At 42.3% G+C, this 17988-nt stretch overlaps 1 protein-coding gene and 1 pseudogene across 10 annotated transcripts in view; both read right to left on the bottom strand.

Annotated features, from left to right (window-relative positions):
• PPP2R5A (protein phosphatase 2 regulatory subunit B'alpha) overlaps window positions 1-8691 on the bottom strand; it is a 64636-nt gene extending 55945 nt beyond the window's left edge. For 8 of the 10 annotated variants that reach the window (XM_081489747.1, XM_081489754.1, XM_081489749.1 and 5 more), the window contains exon 1: window positions 7925-8691. Coding sequence is in view for 1 of the 10 variants with exons in the window: in XM_081489743.1 (XP_081345869.1) it covers window positions 7925-8114 (190 nt within the window). In the remaining 9 variants the exon portion in view is untranslated. Of the gene's footprint in view, window positions 1-3348; window positions 3439-7924 lie in introns of all 10 variants that reach the window. The other 2 variants (XM_081489750.1, XM_081489751.1) reach the window with 2 other exon arrangements.
• Window positions 1709-1809, bottom strand: LOC145508063 (U6 spliceosomal RNA; annotated as a pseudogene).
• Window positions 8692-17988: the final 9297 nt, after the last annotated feature.

Genomic DNA, 17988 nt, shown 5'->3' with positions numbered 1-17988 from the left:
GCAAAGACCAATTACACAGAGAAAATGTATCATTTCTGAAGCTAGAGTTAATATTTTATACTCCTTTACTACAAGTTAAGTCCAGTCATTAAAAAATTCTGGTTTCATACAGCTAACTTTTTTTTTTAGTTATTGTCTGTGCAGTTTACTCACTAAGCAAATTCTGAGGGAGCATCTAAGAGTTTAAAAACCCTATACTTTTTCTCCCTCTCTTAAAGAAGGCTTTTCTGGTGAGATAATAAGATAGCTACTTATGTTCTGTGTGTGTGTGAGCTTAGTCGCTCAGTCGTGTCCGACTCTTGCCACTCCACAGACTGTCGCACGCCAGGCTCCTCTGTCCGTGGGGAGTTCTCCAGGCAAGAATACTGGAGGGGGTTGCCACGCTCTCCTCCAGGAGATCTTCCCAACCCAGGGATCGAACCCAGGTCTCCTGCATTGCAGGTGGATTCTTTGTTTTTTTTTAAGAACAACAGTGAAACTCTTTCCCGATGAAAGCTAAACCAGAATGACTCCTGAGGTCCCATTCAGCACTGGAAGGCTCAACTAGATACATCAGCACAGTAAGGGAACAGTAAATGCAATTAGCATCATCATTCCAGTAGGAGGAGTGAGTTCCCAAGAAATCCCTTGCCTTCAGTATCCAAGTTAGAAATAGGTTCTCTGGATTTTATAATGTGTACCTATGATACTCAGCAAACTACTAGAAAATCCTAACAGGTTTCTTGAAGAAATCTGATCAAAACTGCAGGATTTCTACAATCCACCATTACTCACACAAAAACCCACATGAATAAAAATCTTCAGGGAAGAGTTCAAAAACATATACATAAAAAGTGGTCTGAAACTGCTTATTAGTGAATATCCTACTCAGACAAGTAGAGCTTATTTCACATAAACGTAGTCTGTCGTGTAAAACTCTTCTGGTACATCACGTGGGTTACCTGTTACATAATAATGCACTAAAAGTAATTATATATTTAAAATATGTTCCCTTCATCTCCTTCAAGGACATCCTTATAAATAAAGACTGAACCTTAAATTTAGAAATTACTGGAAATTAGTTATTTCAGTTTATCTGGTATTTATATACAGCTGTCCACATCTGGAAGTCAACCCAGCATTACTTTTCCACACAGATCTTACACAATACCTTCCCTAGCAATAATGTTACATGTCACAGCAGTCACTGGCAAAGCCCCAAATACAGGAGCAAACAATCATCTGTTTCAAAACTATATCCACTATTTATCATGGTATTAAAAACCCCAAATTAATTTACTTTAAAAAACCCTGAATAAAGGTGTAAAGGGAGGGCTAACAGGTAATTTCTTAATCAAAACAGTGACTATCTACATGATCACACTTGTTATGCACAGAACACTGTATTTTGGTACTGTAACAGGATATGAAAACACAGATGACTTCTGCTTTCACAAAAATCCTACCATCTCATTCTGGAGAGAGGACATCACTATGTAACGACTGACACTGACTCAAAACAACAAATCAACAAATACAGGTATTATTCAAACTGGCTGGCAGAAGGGCCAAAGACAAGAGACAGTTATAAAATGTAAACGGCCCCAGGTCATTGCTGCCCTACCTTCAGTAAAAGACTATGGTCAAGATTTAGAGGATAGATGTGAAAACCCTCTGAAGAAAAACATTTCTTTCTTTTTTCCCCCCTAAAATGCTCTGTTTATTCTGCAAGATTCTGATATGTTTCACAAATATGTGTCATCCTTGTGCAGAAGCCATGCTAATCTTCTATAGTTCCAATTTTAGTATATGTGCTGCCAAGGCAACCACAAGAAAAACATTACTTGATGCTAAATAAATATGAGGCATTACCAAAAACACAGTTATGATCAACAATATCTCATTTGTTCAACATCTAATAGTCAATTTATACAGTAGTTACATTAGTTCTAAATCTTCAAGAGGTGGAACAATGCTGTGAACATACAGCAAATAGTCTTACATTTCAAATTGGTTGGGATTATGTTACCCTGAATGATGGGATTAAAACTAGGCAAACTGCTTTCCTATGTTCTCACTTCTGCTTGACAGCTCAGTCACAGCTCCAAAAATCACAGAAAAAAACAAACCTGACCACCTTGTGTCAAAGGATAACAGCTGAGTTTTAATTACGGTAACTACCACAAAATCCAATAGAATCACACCTAAAACTCCAGAATCCAACAGCATTCTCCCCCTTCAGGAAAGCAGCTGATTAGCCATAGGGGGCAGCAGAGTTAAGACAGTGAAAAGTAAATAGCAGCAGGTGAAGTGAGGGCAGGAAACGTTAATAGGCTGGGTAATGAGCCATGAGTATCTAGAGAAAAGGACAAAGTCTCAATTAATGAATTAAATCAATAGATAGATAATGTCAAACCAGTGATTCTCAACCCGGCTACACATTAGAATCATCCTGGGAGCTTTCAAAAATACAAATGCCTGCAACCTACCTTAGACCAATTTATTTAGAATCACTTGAGGGTAAGACTCAGGCATTGATGTTTTTTAAAACTCTCTAAGAGCAGGGCCAGGGTTGACAACCCTGCTAAACACATATAAATAAAAATAAGCTAGTCTCCATCCCCGGCTTTTTACAATTTTAAAAAAGTTAAAATTCAAAGAATATACAAAAATCTATTGTTTCCCAAATGTATTATTTTTGTTAATAAACCTGTCTTTGTCATCCAAAATCTTTAACTCATTTAAGACTAATTCATCTTTAAGACTGTATCAAGGGAAAATACTATTCTTACAAGTAAAAATGATTAACTGAAGTTCAGAAGGGTTAACCAACCAGCCCGAAGTGATCGTGACTCATCAATAATGCAGGAAGACAATTTCAATCTATTTACAGGACGATACTCTGTCCCAATGATCACACTATTTTACTTAAACACATTTAACTGGAGTCTTACTTTACAGGCACTTCATAAAAGGATCCAAAGTTCAATCAAGAATCAGAGGAGGTAATAAAACTGGGGGAAAAAGAAATCTGAGCCTAAACAGGAATTCTGAAAATGTTAAAGAGACTTAGATGGAAAAGTTTTTCCTTCATGTGAAGGCCAACGATGACACTATATTAATTTCTCTAGAGGTACATTCTAAAAGTTTTTAAACATTAAAAAATAAGTTGACTAGAAGAAATGTGGTATTATCAATACTTCCAGAAGATAGTTGTAAAATGACTAAAATGTTATATATTCCTTTGTAAACAAACACTTTGAACATATTCAGGTGAATTTCAACTCTTCTTTAATGCTATCCCAATTACTAAAATGGGTTTTGGGTTTAGATGAATGAAATTAACTTTGGGGAAAAAAATCTACAAACCTTAAAAGTTGAGGGAGTAGTGTTCCTCACCAGCGCAAAAAGAGTCGTTAGGAAATTTCAAATCATGTCAGTGCTCTTGAACCAGATACCCTAAAAGACCACATTAGTTCAGTCACTCAGTCGTGTCGGACTCTCTGCCACCACATATATCAAGAAAAACAAAAAAAAAGTTCCCTAAAGATAAGGGAACACTTCAAATGAACACCACTATTACTAGCCTCAATACCTCCAGGAGGACCCAACTTATAAGAATATACCAACCAAGAAGCTGAGGAAATTTGGGAAATTCTGTACCTCATCTGAAGGGGACTTTAATCTCAACGCCAGTTTCATTCTGTTCCTTGCCATTTACGGTCTGTCTCCTATGAGAGACACACACCTATATAATTCTACTGGTTAATTCAATTTCTTTGCTTGATAAAAAAAAAACTTCTAACTATAGCATTCAACATTTAAAAAAGTCATTCTATCCTATTTCCATATTTACACTTATGCTTGATGTATGGCTTCATCTCAGCGCACATAAATCATATCTGAGATCCGATTATAAATAATTTATACTTTACACTAGCAAAGTTTTACTATTTATGTGAACCCTTCATTTAAAAAATACTTTTAATTTGGATTTTCAAATACCAAAGAGAATGGGAACTAATATTCTTTGCCTATTTTTAGGCACCAATTACATTATTTCACGTAAGCCCCACAATCCTAGGGAGATAGGAGGTTTTATCCCCATTTTACAGATAAGGAAAGCAACTCAGAAAGATTAAACTTTTACCTTTGAGCCACAGCTGACCCCAATGACCCAACTCTATTATCATCCTGCTCAAATGTTCATAAAGCAGGTTAACAGCAAAAATACTGGTATCATTTAACCTGGGTACCAGTGTCAACTGCCATCCAGAGAAATAATCACAGGCCTGAAACTAAGCTCTTTAAGTCTCAACCTCACATCTGGGAATAATATTGGTCTCGCGTAGAGTTGCTGGCATGACACAATGATATGTAATTTTTGTAAAAATACAGGGTAGTGGATTCTCACACAACATTACCTCAGTAGGTGCGAAAAAGAAACAGATACCCGGGATTAGGTATTACACAACTTTTTGGACTGTTTCACTTACTATGATTGATATTGTTTTTATAATTTAAAAATGTAAAGAAAAGTATAAAATAATTTATAAATGCTAACTGTTATATAACTGTATGACATCTATTATTCTACCAAACCAATTCTTTCAGAGACACAAAACAGGTTAAACTGACAGAAAAACTTCCCATTAACAGGCTATTTTTTTTTTTTTAAAGTTAAAAGCTTCCTAACTGTTGGTTACTAAAGGAAAAGTTTAAGGTAGAAAAATTAAGTAAAATACTAATGTAAATTTAAATACACAGAAATGATTGATAGAATGTCCCTTTTATTTTCTCATACTTAGTTCTCAGAGGAACTTATAGAACTAACCTAACAAATTTCAAGTGTTTTGGAAAAAAAAATTTTTTAAAGCTATACAAGGCAGATTGAGGGCCTACAGAACAGTTTCTCATTTTTAAAAACTCCTTTTAACAAGGCTTGTTTTTAAAATACTTTCTCTAATAAAACAGAATTTTCTCCACAAACATTTTTACCATTAAGATTCTGCAACCCACTTACTAAATTATTTTGCACAAATAAACTTCTTTAGATGAAGAAGTGGGATTATTTTGTTAATCTTTACCCACAGTATGCTTTGAGGAAAATAGCTGGCCCCTTTCCAGCTCAGATCCATGTGGACGAAGTGTAACATAAGCAGGTTGGTATAAACACTGAAAAGATCTTGGATGCCCACAGATATCTGAATCACTCCACTGTAAGATGGTATTTCAGAGCAGGAAGAAAAATTCTCTTTCATACACATATTACAGCGCTTTCCACTGGTTTTTGTTAAGGCCACAAATGGAAAAAACTACTACTGACAGAAAAAGCACACGACATGTGGTATCAAGGACACTGCCAAAGCACTAAGTGAAGCAACTGAATTTTTAAAAAACCACTTTTCAAGCATTTTGGCATCTGAAGTACAAGTCATTTTTCCTATTAGTGGGTAATCTAAGTAAGAATCTTATTCCTCAATTAAATTTACATAAATTTATCCTGAATGCATAAGTTTCCTTATAAAGAATACTATATTTTCATGTGAAACACATAGATTAAATCTAAAATTTCGATTTTTTTCCTCTACTAGTGAGCAAAATACTATAAATAAAACATTTAATGGCACCTTCAACTTGTTGAACTATACACCATATAACTTAGATGATTACTGACTGTATATTTTTGCTAGGCTTTTAAAAGCAAAGTATATTAAAGCTGCATCTCCTGGCTTGAAGTAACTATCAATATAGATTTAATATTCAATTATTTTTATTAAATAAAAATAAATATTATATATAAAAGGACAATATAAGATGAACTTATTTGCAAAGCAGAAACAGAGACACAGATGTAGAGAACAAACATATGGACACCAAGCAGGGAAGAGGGTGGTGGGATGAACTGGGAGGTTGGGAATGACATATATATACTACTATGTATCAAATAAATAGATAATGAGAACCCACAGGGAATTCCACTCAGTGCTTTGTGGTGATCTAAATGGGAAGCACAGAGTCAGACACGACTAAAGCGACTTAGCAGCAGCAGCAAATGGGAAGGAAATCCAAAAAACAGAGAATATATGTAGAACTGATTCACTTTGTTGTACAGTAGAAACCAACACAATATTGTAAAGCAACTACACTCTAATAAAAATTAATAAAAAAATGAAAAAGACAATATAAAGAACCACAATATCTTACTGAAAAACAAAGTAAAGACATATGAAAGAAAAACACTAACACTAGCACCAAACCTTCAAACTGCAACAACAATTTGCCAATTTAATCGGGAAAAAACTCAATAATGTAAAAATGACTATGATGTTTTAGTTAAGTTTAAAATTTAAAATTCATGAATAGCAGTTCAATGTCCTAACAAGTAAGATAACATTGTTTTATAGCTATGATATCACTCAAGAATTAAAAGTCTTGGCAACATCTACCATCGTGGTCTACTGTAGGCTGTGATATGTACGTTTGAACAATTTTTGCATACTGAAGAGCAAATGATAAACGCAGTACCACAGGCTGCTCATCTTAAATAATACTTTCAAAAGCCAGTTTGATTCTGCTGGTGGGACGCTTAGAAGCACCTCAAGAAGCAGGGTAGTGTAGGATGTGAATGGGGCTCCAAAGCTACTGCAGGTCAACTGTGATTTGATCTGGGGTTTTCTTTAGACTCCTGGCCAAACTAAGACTGGATTCCTAGGCCTAAAGACAAATCAGAACCAGGCTGGCCTCGAACTGGATGCTGGAGCTCTTTGAAAATGATCGAAAACCCTCCTGAACAATTATCTATCTCAGTACAAAAACTTTCATTTCCTGGTCTTGCAAAACAGATGATCTAGATTTCTATCAGGTTTCTTTTGTAGAAAAAAAAAATTCAAATGTTTAGGATCATTATCATCTTGTTCCATGACAATGTCTATCTCACAAAAAGCAAAGACCTTAAAATTATAAAATTAAAAGGTAGTAATCCACAAAAAATAAACTAGAACGTCAGGAACCAATTTCTTTATTTTTTTTTAATCCTCTAAACCTAGTGGGAAAAGTAAGTGAGCCAGAAGGAGTGCCAAGTTCTCCTGTAAGGCACTAGGCACAGACACCAATTTGAATTACTGTACAAACCTACCGAGTCCCTGGAATCACTGCTTGGCAAACTAAGTTCCCATTCCATTGCAAAGCACCACGACCTACTCCTTACTTTTTCAACTCTACCGTGTGTATCTTCTCAGACAATATTTTAAATCTTTCCATTCTTTGCGCTAAAGAGTAACATTTAAATCTAATGACCCAGTAAGTAAGACACTACCCTGGTCAGATTTTTAGGCTTTTTCTTTATAAATCAATCTAAAGGCACGTAACTCTTAACCGGTGTACGCATTAGGATTCCTGGTGGTAATAAGACTCTTTGGAAAGATCAGAGGGAAGTGAAAGTTAGAGAGAGTGTGCGCAAAGACGCTTTACAATTGGAAAAGCAAAAGATTAGCGAAGAGGGGCCGAAAAGAGGAGGCAGGTCTCAGAAAAGTGAAGGTCGGAAAGTAAGACAGGTTGTTACAACAAGGTGGGGAAGGGCAAGACTCGAGGAAGAAGACTGAAAAAAAAAGAGTCTACCCCTCCGGACTCAGGAGGAGAGTTGCAATCCTAAGGGCAGGCACCCGAGCGCGCAGGTGGGGAGAGAGGGGTGCTGGCCTCCTCCAAGAAGGGAAGAGTGAACCCAGATAAGTGAGGGCGGGGGGAGAAAAAGCAAGACTCTTTTAACATCAAACCTGTCTGAATCATAAAGAGGGTGGGAGGACGCCAAGGAAGCTTGGGGAACGCGAGCCTCAGGTGGGCAGAAAGAACCCCCCACCCCCGCCCCCAAGAAAGCAAAGGCTCCGGCGGCGCCGAGGAGGACCCGCGCGTTCCTCCCCGGGCTGCGCCCTCGGAGGTTAGTTACCTTTGAGTTGGGGCAAGGGGTGCAGCTCCGGCTGGCTGCACTGGCTGCGGAACTGCGACGAGCCCTGCGAGCGCTTCTGCCTCTGCGCCTTGCGCACCGATTTCCGGGTGAAGCCGTCCACTTTCTCGGCGGCCGAGATGGCGGCGCTGGCAGCCCCCGCCGGCGGCGGCGGCGGCGACGACGACGACATCTCCGCGGCCCTGGCGCTTGGCAGCTCCGGCTGCTGCTTGCACGGAACGGGCAGCGGCAGGAGGAGGAGGCGGGGGAGAGGCGCCGAGGAGCTCGCGCCCCTCCGCCCCGTGCCCCCCAGCCGCACCGCCCTCCCGCTCCCGGGCGCCCGCCGAGCTCTCTCCTCGCCGCCCGCCGACGCCTCACGGCCACATCTCAGGGCCGGAGGTTCCCGGTCCCCGCCGCTCAGCGAGCTCCCCGGGGCTGGCGGGGGCGGAGGGGGGGTGGTGTGTGAAGAAGTTGTTGACTCCCGAGTTCCGAGGGCGGGTGGACGGGAGCCCGAAGTTCAGACAACTGAGGCGAGGGCGCGAGGGTGCGGACGTCGAACGCGCCTCTCGTCCCTGGCGGCCCGGGTCTCCGGCCGGCCGGCCAGCCAGCACCTCAGTGGCTGCGGCCAGGGCAGCCCGCCCTGCCTCGAACCTCCCCCCGAGGCGCTGCCATCGCGGGGCCCCTCCGAGCCGCTGTCTCCACCGCCGGCGCTCTTCCCTGTCAGCGCCGACCCCTCATCTCCCGGGGCGGTGACCCGCCGCCCCGGCCCTGGGCGCGCGCGCGCGCACACACACACACACACACGCGCGTACACACACACACTCCCTCCTCGAAGCGCCCAGCAGTACGAATCCCCTCCCCCACGCGCCCTTCCGCCGCCCACAGAGAACCCCTGGCGAGCGGCCGCTACAACTTGAGAAGGTGCTGGGAGAGGCGAGGGGCGGGCGGTGGCGGGGGGGGAATGCGAGCGCGTGTGCGCGCGCGCGTTGGGGGCGCGCGGCCCGGGGGCGGGGCCTCGCGGGGGATAAGGAGGGAGGAGATTGACTGGCAACTTCCGCGGGGTCCGGCCAGCCTCTCAGAAGCTCGGGAAGGCGTTGCGGGGTGGAGGGTGGGAAAGCATGCCAGCTCCCTCAGCCAATCGTAGGGCGAAGCGGCCCAACGGGCTGAGGCGTGGCCTCCTGCAAGGTCTTATCAAACTGGGAGGTTGGGTTGGAGGGAGGGGGCTGTGGTTACGTGACGGACCTCGGCCACAGCCAATCGTAAGTGAAGACGGCTTAGCGGAGTGCCCCTCTCACGTCACAACAGCGTAATTCTCGAAGGCTTGAGGGGAGGTGCTGCTCTAGCAGCCAGCGTTTGTGCACGCCTGCGCGACAGCTCAAGGCTATGGGTGCGTAGACAGCCTATGAGGAGACCGGGAAACTAGAGGAGGGAGTTTAGAGAGCAAAAGAGAAGACCCGTACCTTTTCCTCCCCTCTCTGCTGGCCAATAAGGAGCTGAAGCGACTGGTGGGGAGCTTGAGGGCGGGAGCGCGAAGGCGTGCCAAGTGTTACGTCACTGAAAAGGGGTGGAGCAACAAGCCGTGTGATTGATGGCTGAAGTCGCCCCGCGGACGAAGGCGAGGAAATGAGCTTGTCCAATGGGAGCGAGAAGCTGGACTCTTGGGCGGGCTTTGGAGCCTCTCTGGCCCTAAGCCGCGCATTTGGAAGTTACCGGATAAATGTACATCTCTCTGAAGGTTCTGGCAGCGCGGTTCCTGAGAGCTGTTTCAGCGCGAGTTCGGACTGTCTGGTGCTTACTACTTCAAGTTCAGTTCAGTTCAGTCGCTCAGTCGTGTCCGACTCTTTGCGACCCCATGAATTGCAGCACGCCAGGCCTCTCTGTCCATCACCAACTCCCGGAGTCCACCCAAACCCATGTCCATCGAGTCGGTGATGCCATCCAACCATCTCATCCTCTGTCGTCCCCTTCTCCTCCCGCCCCCAATCCTACCCAGCATTAGGGTCTTTTCCAATGAGTCAACCCTTCGCATGAGGTGGCCAAAGTATTGGAGTTTCAGCTTCAACATCAGTCCTTCCAATGAACACCCAGGACTGATCTCCTCTAGGATGGACTGGTTGGATCTCCTTGCTGTCCAAGGGACTCTCAAGAGTCTTCTCCAACACCACAGTTCAAAAGCATCAATTCTTCGGCGCTCAGCTTTCTTCACCGTCCAACTCTCACATCCATACATGAGCACTGGAAAAACCATAGCCTTGACTAGACGGACTTTTGTTGGCAAAGTAATGTCTTTGCTTTTAAACATGCTGTTTAGGTTGGCCATAACCTTCCTTCCAAGGAGTAAGCGTCTTTTAATTTCATGGCTGCAATCACCATCAGCAGTGATTTTGGAGCCCCCAGAAATAAAGTCTGACACTGTTTCCACTGTTTCCCCATCTATTTGCCATGAAGTGATGGGACCAGATGCCATGATCTTAGTTTTCTGAACGTTGAGCTTTAAGCCAACTTTTTCACTCTCCTCTTTCACCTTCATCAAGAGGCTCTTTAGTTCTTCTTCACTTTCTGCCATAAGGGTGGTGTCATCCGCATATCTGAGGTTATTGATATTTCTCCCGGCAATCTTGATTTCAGCTTGTGTTTCTTCCAGCCCAGCGTTTCTCATGATGTACTCTGCATATAAGTTAAATAAGCAGGGTGACAATATACAGCCTTGATGTACTCCTTTTCCTATTTGGAACCAGTCTGTTGTTCCATGTCCAGTTCTAACTGTTGCTTCCTGACCTGCATACAGGTTTCTCAAGAGACAGGTCAGATCCTTTCCCAAATCCACATCCTCCAAGAAGAGGTCTCTTATTCCCAGTTTAACATCCTACTAATTTTCCCTCTTCTTCAGCTGGAGACCTTGAACTGCTTCAACAGGACGAGTATGAATTCGCTGATCAGAAGTTTGTAGATTTGAGGACTGACCGTTTACTCTTACTAGGATCTCTTACGGGTTCCATCCAGATTTTAAACTTCTTCAAGACCGGAAATGCTGGTCATCTTAGTTTTTTGCGCGGTGCTTTCTATATAATGATGCCTAATAAAAATAAGTGAACTGCCCAGCTTGTCTTGTCTTTGGTTTAGTGGAGCCCAATCTTCATTTCTTTTCCACGAGCCCCAGATCTTTTCCTTTCGACATGCTAAAATTAGCTGCCATATATTTAAGCAACACTACCTGATGCACAGGTAAAGAAGGTGGTAGGAAGTTGAATTCTAGATCTAGAATCAAATGCTACCTTAAAATATTTCCCTCCTTATAGTCACTGAGTAGTGAACTTGTACACAAGCGTCCTAGTCAAGGAGGTTCAAACCTGAGCAATGTCTTAGACATCTATTTCTCATCCAATCAAGCTCCAGACTGTGTTGAATCTACCTTAACAAACGTTCAAACCAAGCTTTCCTTACAATTTGCTTAACCGATCCCCAAATATAGTTCAGAGCTTTCAAACTCACTGCCAGATAAGTCTTTAAATGCCACATTTATTTTATTGGCACGTGTGAAGAACCAGGCAGTACCTATGGAATAAAGTTCCGATTTCAGGTTCTCCTCTTTCTAACTCGTGGATGTCTTTCCAGGCATAAATTGTGCCATGTCTCTACACAAATTCTTTTTTTCAATTTAGACACATCATTCCATATACTGATACCCTAGGAGCAGCTTCCTTGACCATCACTAGCTCTAACATCTTGAAATAATCCACTTTTCCCCCCATCTTTTTGAGGCCCATCTTTTCTTCAAATCTTCGCTCAACCCCTATCTTTCCTGAAGCCTTTTATGATAATCTGGCTCAAAGTGATGCCTTTCTTCTTTGCATTCCTAAAGCATTTATTGGGGCTTCCCTGGTGACTCAGACAGTAAAGAACAGCCTGTGATGTGGGAGACCTGGGTTCGATTCCTGAGTTGGGAAGATCCCCTGGAGGAGTGCATGGCAACCCACTCCAGTAGTCATGCTTGGAGAATCACCATGAACAGAGGAGCCTGGCGGGCTACAGTCCATGGGGTCGCAGAGTCGGACATGACTGCACAACTAAGCACAAAGCATTTATTAGCTACACCACTCACAAAGTCTCTCCTCATATAAGGTCAGAGATTGCAGGTGCTATGCTCTTTCTTCCACGGATGTTTGTAAACATCGAAAGAGTAAGGGACCTCCTGGTGGTCCAGTGGTAAACAATCTGCCTGCCAGTGCAGGGAACATAGGTTGCATCTAGGAAGATCCTACATGCCACAGAGCAACTAAGCCTGGACACCACTATAACTGAGCCCATGAGCCTAGAGCCTGTGCTCTGCCACAGGAGAAGCCACCTCAGTGAGAAGCCCAAGCGCTGCAACTAGAGAGTAGCCCCCACTTTCTGCAGCTAGAGAAAGCCTGCTTGCAGCAATGAAGACCCAGCACAGCCAAAAAGAAATTAATAAATGAAATTAATAAAAAAAGAGTAAGGACTCAGTTATTTTATACCTTTGTATCTCTTACTGAACAAAGTATAAATATGCAGTATATACTTAGATTTTTAATTCTCAGGAACAGGGTGTCTGAAAGTATAGTTATTGGATTACCTGCATAAGAATCCTCTGAGGTGCTTCATTAAAATGCAGATTCCTGGACCTGACCCCAGACACACAGAATCAGAACTGATGGGAAAAGCACTAAAAAATATATATATATATATACATATATATTTTTTTTTGCCTCATGGCATAGCATGTGGGATCTTAGTTCCCTAAGCAGAGATAACCTGCGCACCCTGCATTGTAAGCACAGAGTTTTAACCACTGGACTGCCAAGGAAGTCCCCTGAGAAATATATTTTTAATAAGTTTCCTAGGTCATTCTTATGCACATGAATGTTTGAAACTCTGTTCTCTAGTCACCTGGATGTTATTTAAAATAGATTATAAATGTCCAGAATTTGTAATAAAGAGAATTTGCATAGGCTAAGAAGGGGAAATAAATAGCAGAAAGCACACCAACAAAACTAAAATTCATACTGGAATATGATAGATAATAATTAATGGGAAATAGAGACTGAATAGAACAGATAGAAAACAGATACTGGAAACAAATTCTTGGGAGGCTTGGAACCAGCAAAACTGTCTGGGTTTTCTGAAACAGGCTCTTGGAGAAGAATTTTGAGAAAAATTTTAAAGAAAGAGTGAGTCAAAACTGAAGAAGAGAGCAAGATGCATTGTAGATTCAAGTCACAAACATTTTGGGTGGGATGGAAAGGACTATAGCCAAAGACTCAAAAGGACTGACTTTATTAATTATAGTATGGTCCCAGCAAGTCACTTATCCTCTCAGAGCCTTGGTTTCCACACTTGCATATCAGAAAAAAAAAAGTAACCAGCCTTCTTTACAATGTTGGCATGAGTTTTAAATATGATATATAAAACAAACACTTGGGAAAGTGAATATCATGCACTTGATAATTTTATGAACATATGTATGTCCATAAAATTATCATAAGCATGATATTAATCATTTTTTTCCATGCACTGTCTTAAGTAAATAAGGTATCTGAGTCATAAACAGATTTTGGTAGCATGTTATGTGAAATAAGTAAATTCATTGACTGAGATATTGAAATCTTTTTTCTCAGTTCCCTGATCAGGAATTGAACCTGGGCCCGTGGCAGTGAAAACCCAGAATCCTAACCACTAAGCCACCAGGGAACTCCATGAAATTCTTTTTAGTAATGAAGAAGTGTGGGTAAATTAGTTTCTTGAATGGCAAATATTCTTCTCTGTTGTTTTTGTCCTTATCCATATAAAATTTTTGTTTTGTTTTAAGATTCACTTCAAGCATTACTCTTTCTGTTACATTTTCTCTGACCCTCTTTGCAAACCAAATTTGCTCTTCTTTCCACTATGTTTACACAGCACTGTAAGGAACACTTAGGATATACTCTTTCAGCAGAAGGGATATACTCTTTGATCATTTGTTTGTGCTATCCCTCCTCACTAAATTGAAAGGTCCATACTTCATTTATCTTTTCATTCCTAGTGTCTGGCATATTGCCTGGCACATGGATGGCACCTGAAAAATACTTGCGGGGTCGATTTAAAGAGTGGAGAGTTCACCAATATCAGTCTTTTATACCCCACTCTGCAAGGACGAAAGGATATGGCATGAGCTGAGCTCTTTCAAACTATTCTAGTTCCTCATCTAGTATACACCCACTCCAGTGTTCTGGAGACATTCACAAAGAAATTTAATTGACTGGATTGAACTCTCGCTGCTATAAGATGCCTAGCACTGTAAAAAATTTGTAAATGTGGTGCTCTGTAGTACTGTTACCTAGAGGGAAAATGAGCTCATCAATAGATATAATGGTGTCCAATGTTTCCTATTCATTCACTCAAAAAATATTCATAAATCTATAATGTCCCTGGTTTATTCCAGGTGCTTGGAGGGTAGCCATGAGTGACATAAGACTGACTTCATGGAGTTCACCATCAGTGGGGAGAGCTCACACCAATTACAATTCAACTGTGAGGGCTTCCCTGGTGGTCCAGTGGCTAAGATTCCGAGTTCGCATTGCAGGGAGCCAGGGTTCAAACTATGGTCAAGGAGCTAGATCCCACACTCTCCAACAAAGGTGGAAGGTCCTGCAGGCTGCAACTAAGACTCAGCACAGCCAAATAAATAAATAAATGAATAAATATTTTTTAAAAAATTCAACTAAGAGAACAAAGCAGGGAATATGCACCAAAGGAAATATGGTATAATTGCACACACAGATGGGCAAACCAGGAGGGTTGGTCAACCTATGGACCAAACAAGCACCATCACCGATTTATGAGGCTTGTTATAAACACAGCCTATGGCTAAATATTGTGGTCCTAACCCTAAGGGAGCTCCAATTCGAGGGGAAGAGATGAGGCATAAGCCCAGGAAAAGATATTAATGACTTCTCTCTCAGGACAGTATTTGATGAGAGCCAAGACAAAGTCCAAGGGAGTTCATAGGTGGTGCTGCTGCTGAAGTGAAAGAGATGGAATCTTAGCTGGAACCAGAGGAGTGGGCATGATTAAGAAGTGGTGAGGGAGAGCACCATTTAACTGCTTATTACACACCTCTCCAGTGCAAAGGGTCCAGTTTATTAGGCCCCAACTCCCCCTGCCCTCTGTCTCACTACTTGAAATTAGTGTCCACCAGGGAGAAAGGGTGTGAAGGCACATGGGTGGAGAAGTATAGGCATGTAGATGTCTTAACTCAAGAAGGTGATTTCTGGAGGAGTAGTGGGAGAGAAAGCAGGAAAAGCTACATTCATTCAGTCATTCAACGAACATTCAATGATTATTATTGGCTAGTTGGTACCCTAGGTTTTGGGGATAGGAAAGACAGCAACAGCAACAATAGGTTTTTCCCTCAGAGTGTCTGGAAAGGTAAGTAAAATGAAATCTCAAAAGCAAAAAACCACACAAACCACCATAGGCAGTGTAATAATTGCTGTGTCAGAGATAAGCAAAGAAGTAGAATGCAGAATCTATGGGGGTGGAGAGCAAGACAGCCTTTCGGGAGGAAGAGGTTGTAGAATTGAGAACTGAAGGAAAACGCAAAAAGGGGAACTTATTCCAAGAAGCAGGAAGAAGATGTTTAAAGCAAAGCCCGGAGAGAAGCAGGTACATACATCAGGAAGTTGAAGGGAGTTTGGTATAAAAACTGAGGGAGCAGCATACAAAGATGTATCAGAAGATGGAGTGTCTGTAAGTCTGGACTTCATGCTGGAGTCAGTGCAGAGATGTCAGAGAATGTCTGAATGGAAGATGTCACGTGGAAAGCAGTGTTTTAAGAGTACTGGGTGGGGAAAGTGGAAGCCCACGAGATTAGCTGGAGGTGAGGATAGGTGTCCAGGATAAGAACTTGGCTGAGTGGTGCTAAGCAGAGTGTATCAACCCCTTGTGGAGATTTTCTAAGCTCTACAGTATTTAGAAAAAATTCCCAAATGGCAATCCAGACTCCCTCCCTCACCGATTCCCCCTTCCTTGATGACCACAGGATTTAACTAAAAATGGCCCTGAAAATGGGTATGAAAGACATTGCAAGGAAATACCAGAGAGACTGGATGTATGTGAGGGTGGCAACTCAAAGGGAAGAATTACAAACGGTGACAGGATTTTGAATTGGTGAACCACGTGCACCAGAGGCCTTTAACCAAAAGTTCAAAAGCTAAGCCGGTTTTCTCTTGTGGCAGGGGAACGAAAGGAGTGTCAGAGGAAGGAAGGAAAGGGGACGCAAAGATGAATCTGAGGCTAGGCACGTTGCGTTAACAGAGTTTCTTAAGGTCATTGAGGCGGAGAGCTGGATCTTTATTTTTAAAAAGAGGTGATGACATGCTAGATATTAACAGAGGGAAAGATGAAGACTAGACTGGGCTGACCGCCTGGAGTAGGCCAGAGCAAAGAGGGAAATTACACAAACAACACAAACCTCTCTTTCTTCTTTAAGGAAAAAAAAAAGAATGACAGAAACAAATGGGCGAAAGATGTGCAGCCTGCCATGTGCCTCAGGGATCTCCAGGGCTAAACACGAAAAAGGCTGCAGTAGGAAGAGCAGGGCCCAGCCGCTGTGGCAGGGAGTCAGGGATGAGGAGCAAAGTGGCCCTTGCCGCTCACAAATAGGGCTCAGTGGGACTTTCCTGGTGGTCCAGGGTTAAGACTCTGCGCTTCCAATGCAGGGGGGTGGCAGCTAACTCCCTGGTCGGGGTCACTGTATTTTAAAAATGGTGAAATTGAGCTGATCAGTTCAGTCCAGCTGCTCAGTCATGTCTGACTCTTTGCAACCCCCTGGACTGCAGCATGCCAAGCTTCCCTGTCCTTCACCAACTCCCAGAGTTTGCTCAAACTCATGTCCATCGAGTCAGCGATGCTATCCAACCATCCCATCCTCTGTCGTCCCCTTCTCCTCCTGCTGATACTTGAGAATTTATGAAAGGAGAAACCCAGACATGGAGAGACTTCTCTGCAATGTGCGTTAGATCCAGCCATCAGACAGACGGCCGACCTTCAGGTTAGTAGAGTAAGGATTCCCCAAGCCCAGCTAGAAAAAGGAAGAAAGAGAGACTTGAGCACCACCTTAGAGAATGTTCACCCACAGGAAAAGAGACACTGAAGTAGCACTAGCAGAGTAAAAGCCAGAACAGATGGGTTGCAAAAACAAAAGCAAAGGAAATGCATTGACTTAGATTCCTGGGGAGAAAGGAAGTAATAGCCTGTCAGTGACATCAAGGAGGAAAGTTAGAAGACAGTTTGACGTGTACAGAAAAATATTTTTATTGACTTAAGAGCTATTTCAGTAGTGCAAAAAGAAATCCCGATGAAAAAACTTGCACTCCCAGACATGAAAATTAACAGAAACTGGATTAACCCTCTCACAGGACACAAGAAATTTGGGCAAAAATGCATGAAATAACTGTTTTCATTGAACAACATACAGTGCAGGACTGTGATTCCTGGGAGGAGAGAAACAAAGGAAGTACGTATCTGTACAATATGCCTAACTTTCTGCCTGGAGGCACTTTCCAGATCACAAGAAGAGGGATCCAAGTAGACAAAACAGTCTTGCTAAAACGAGGGCGAAAAGATCAGAGTTTGGGCAGGATGAGGTGGCTGTATTTTTTGAGGCAGAATACCAGAGAACAGGGAGGTATACGGAGAAAGAAATCTTGAGTGCCCCTGAATCTTAAGCTGAATGCTAAACTGCATAAGGTACAACTAACTCTATGGGACTCAGGAAAGAGAACTCTAAGACGGCTAAAAGTTAAACCAACTCCTTAGCAGAGCTGGGAAACATTCAAGTTCTAACCAGGCAGAATGGAGAGATCTTGTTGAACTCCTGTGGTTTTTAGAAGAGACTCTAGAGCAGGGATCCCCAACAAGCACCAGTACTATTAAGAAGGTATAAGAATTTATGTTGAAATGGAAATTTTCACAATAATAATAATAATTTATTTTCGTATTTTCAAACATGAATTAATATACAGAAGATTTTCACTGTAACCAAGAGCATTATGTAAGTTAGCTGC

Source organism: Giraffa tippelskirchi, chromosome 5 (assembly GCF_054371585.1).
Source record: "Giraffa tippelskirchi isolate mGirTip1 chromosome 5, T2T-mGirTip1v1.2.pri, whole genome shotgun sequence".
Lineage (NCBI taxonomy): Eukaryota > Metazoa > Chordata > Mammalia > Artiodactyla > Giraffidae > Giraffa > Giraffa tippelskirchi.
Note: the sequence above shows the minus strand (reverse complement) of the source record. Positions and strands in the feature narration are given on the sequence as shown.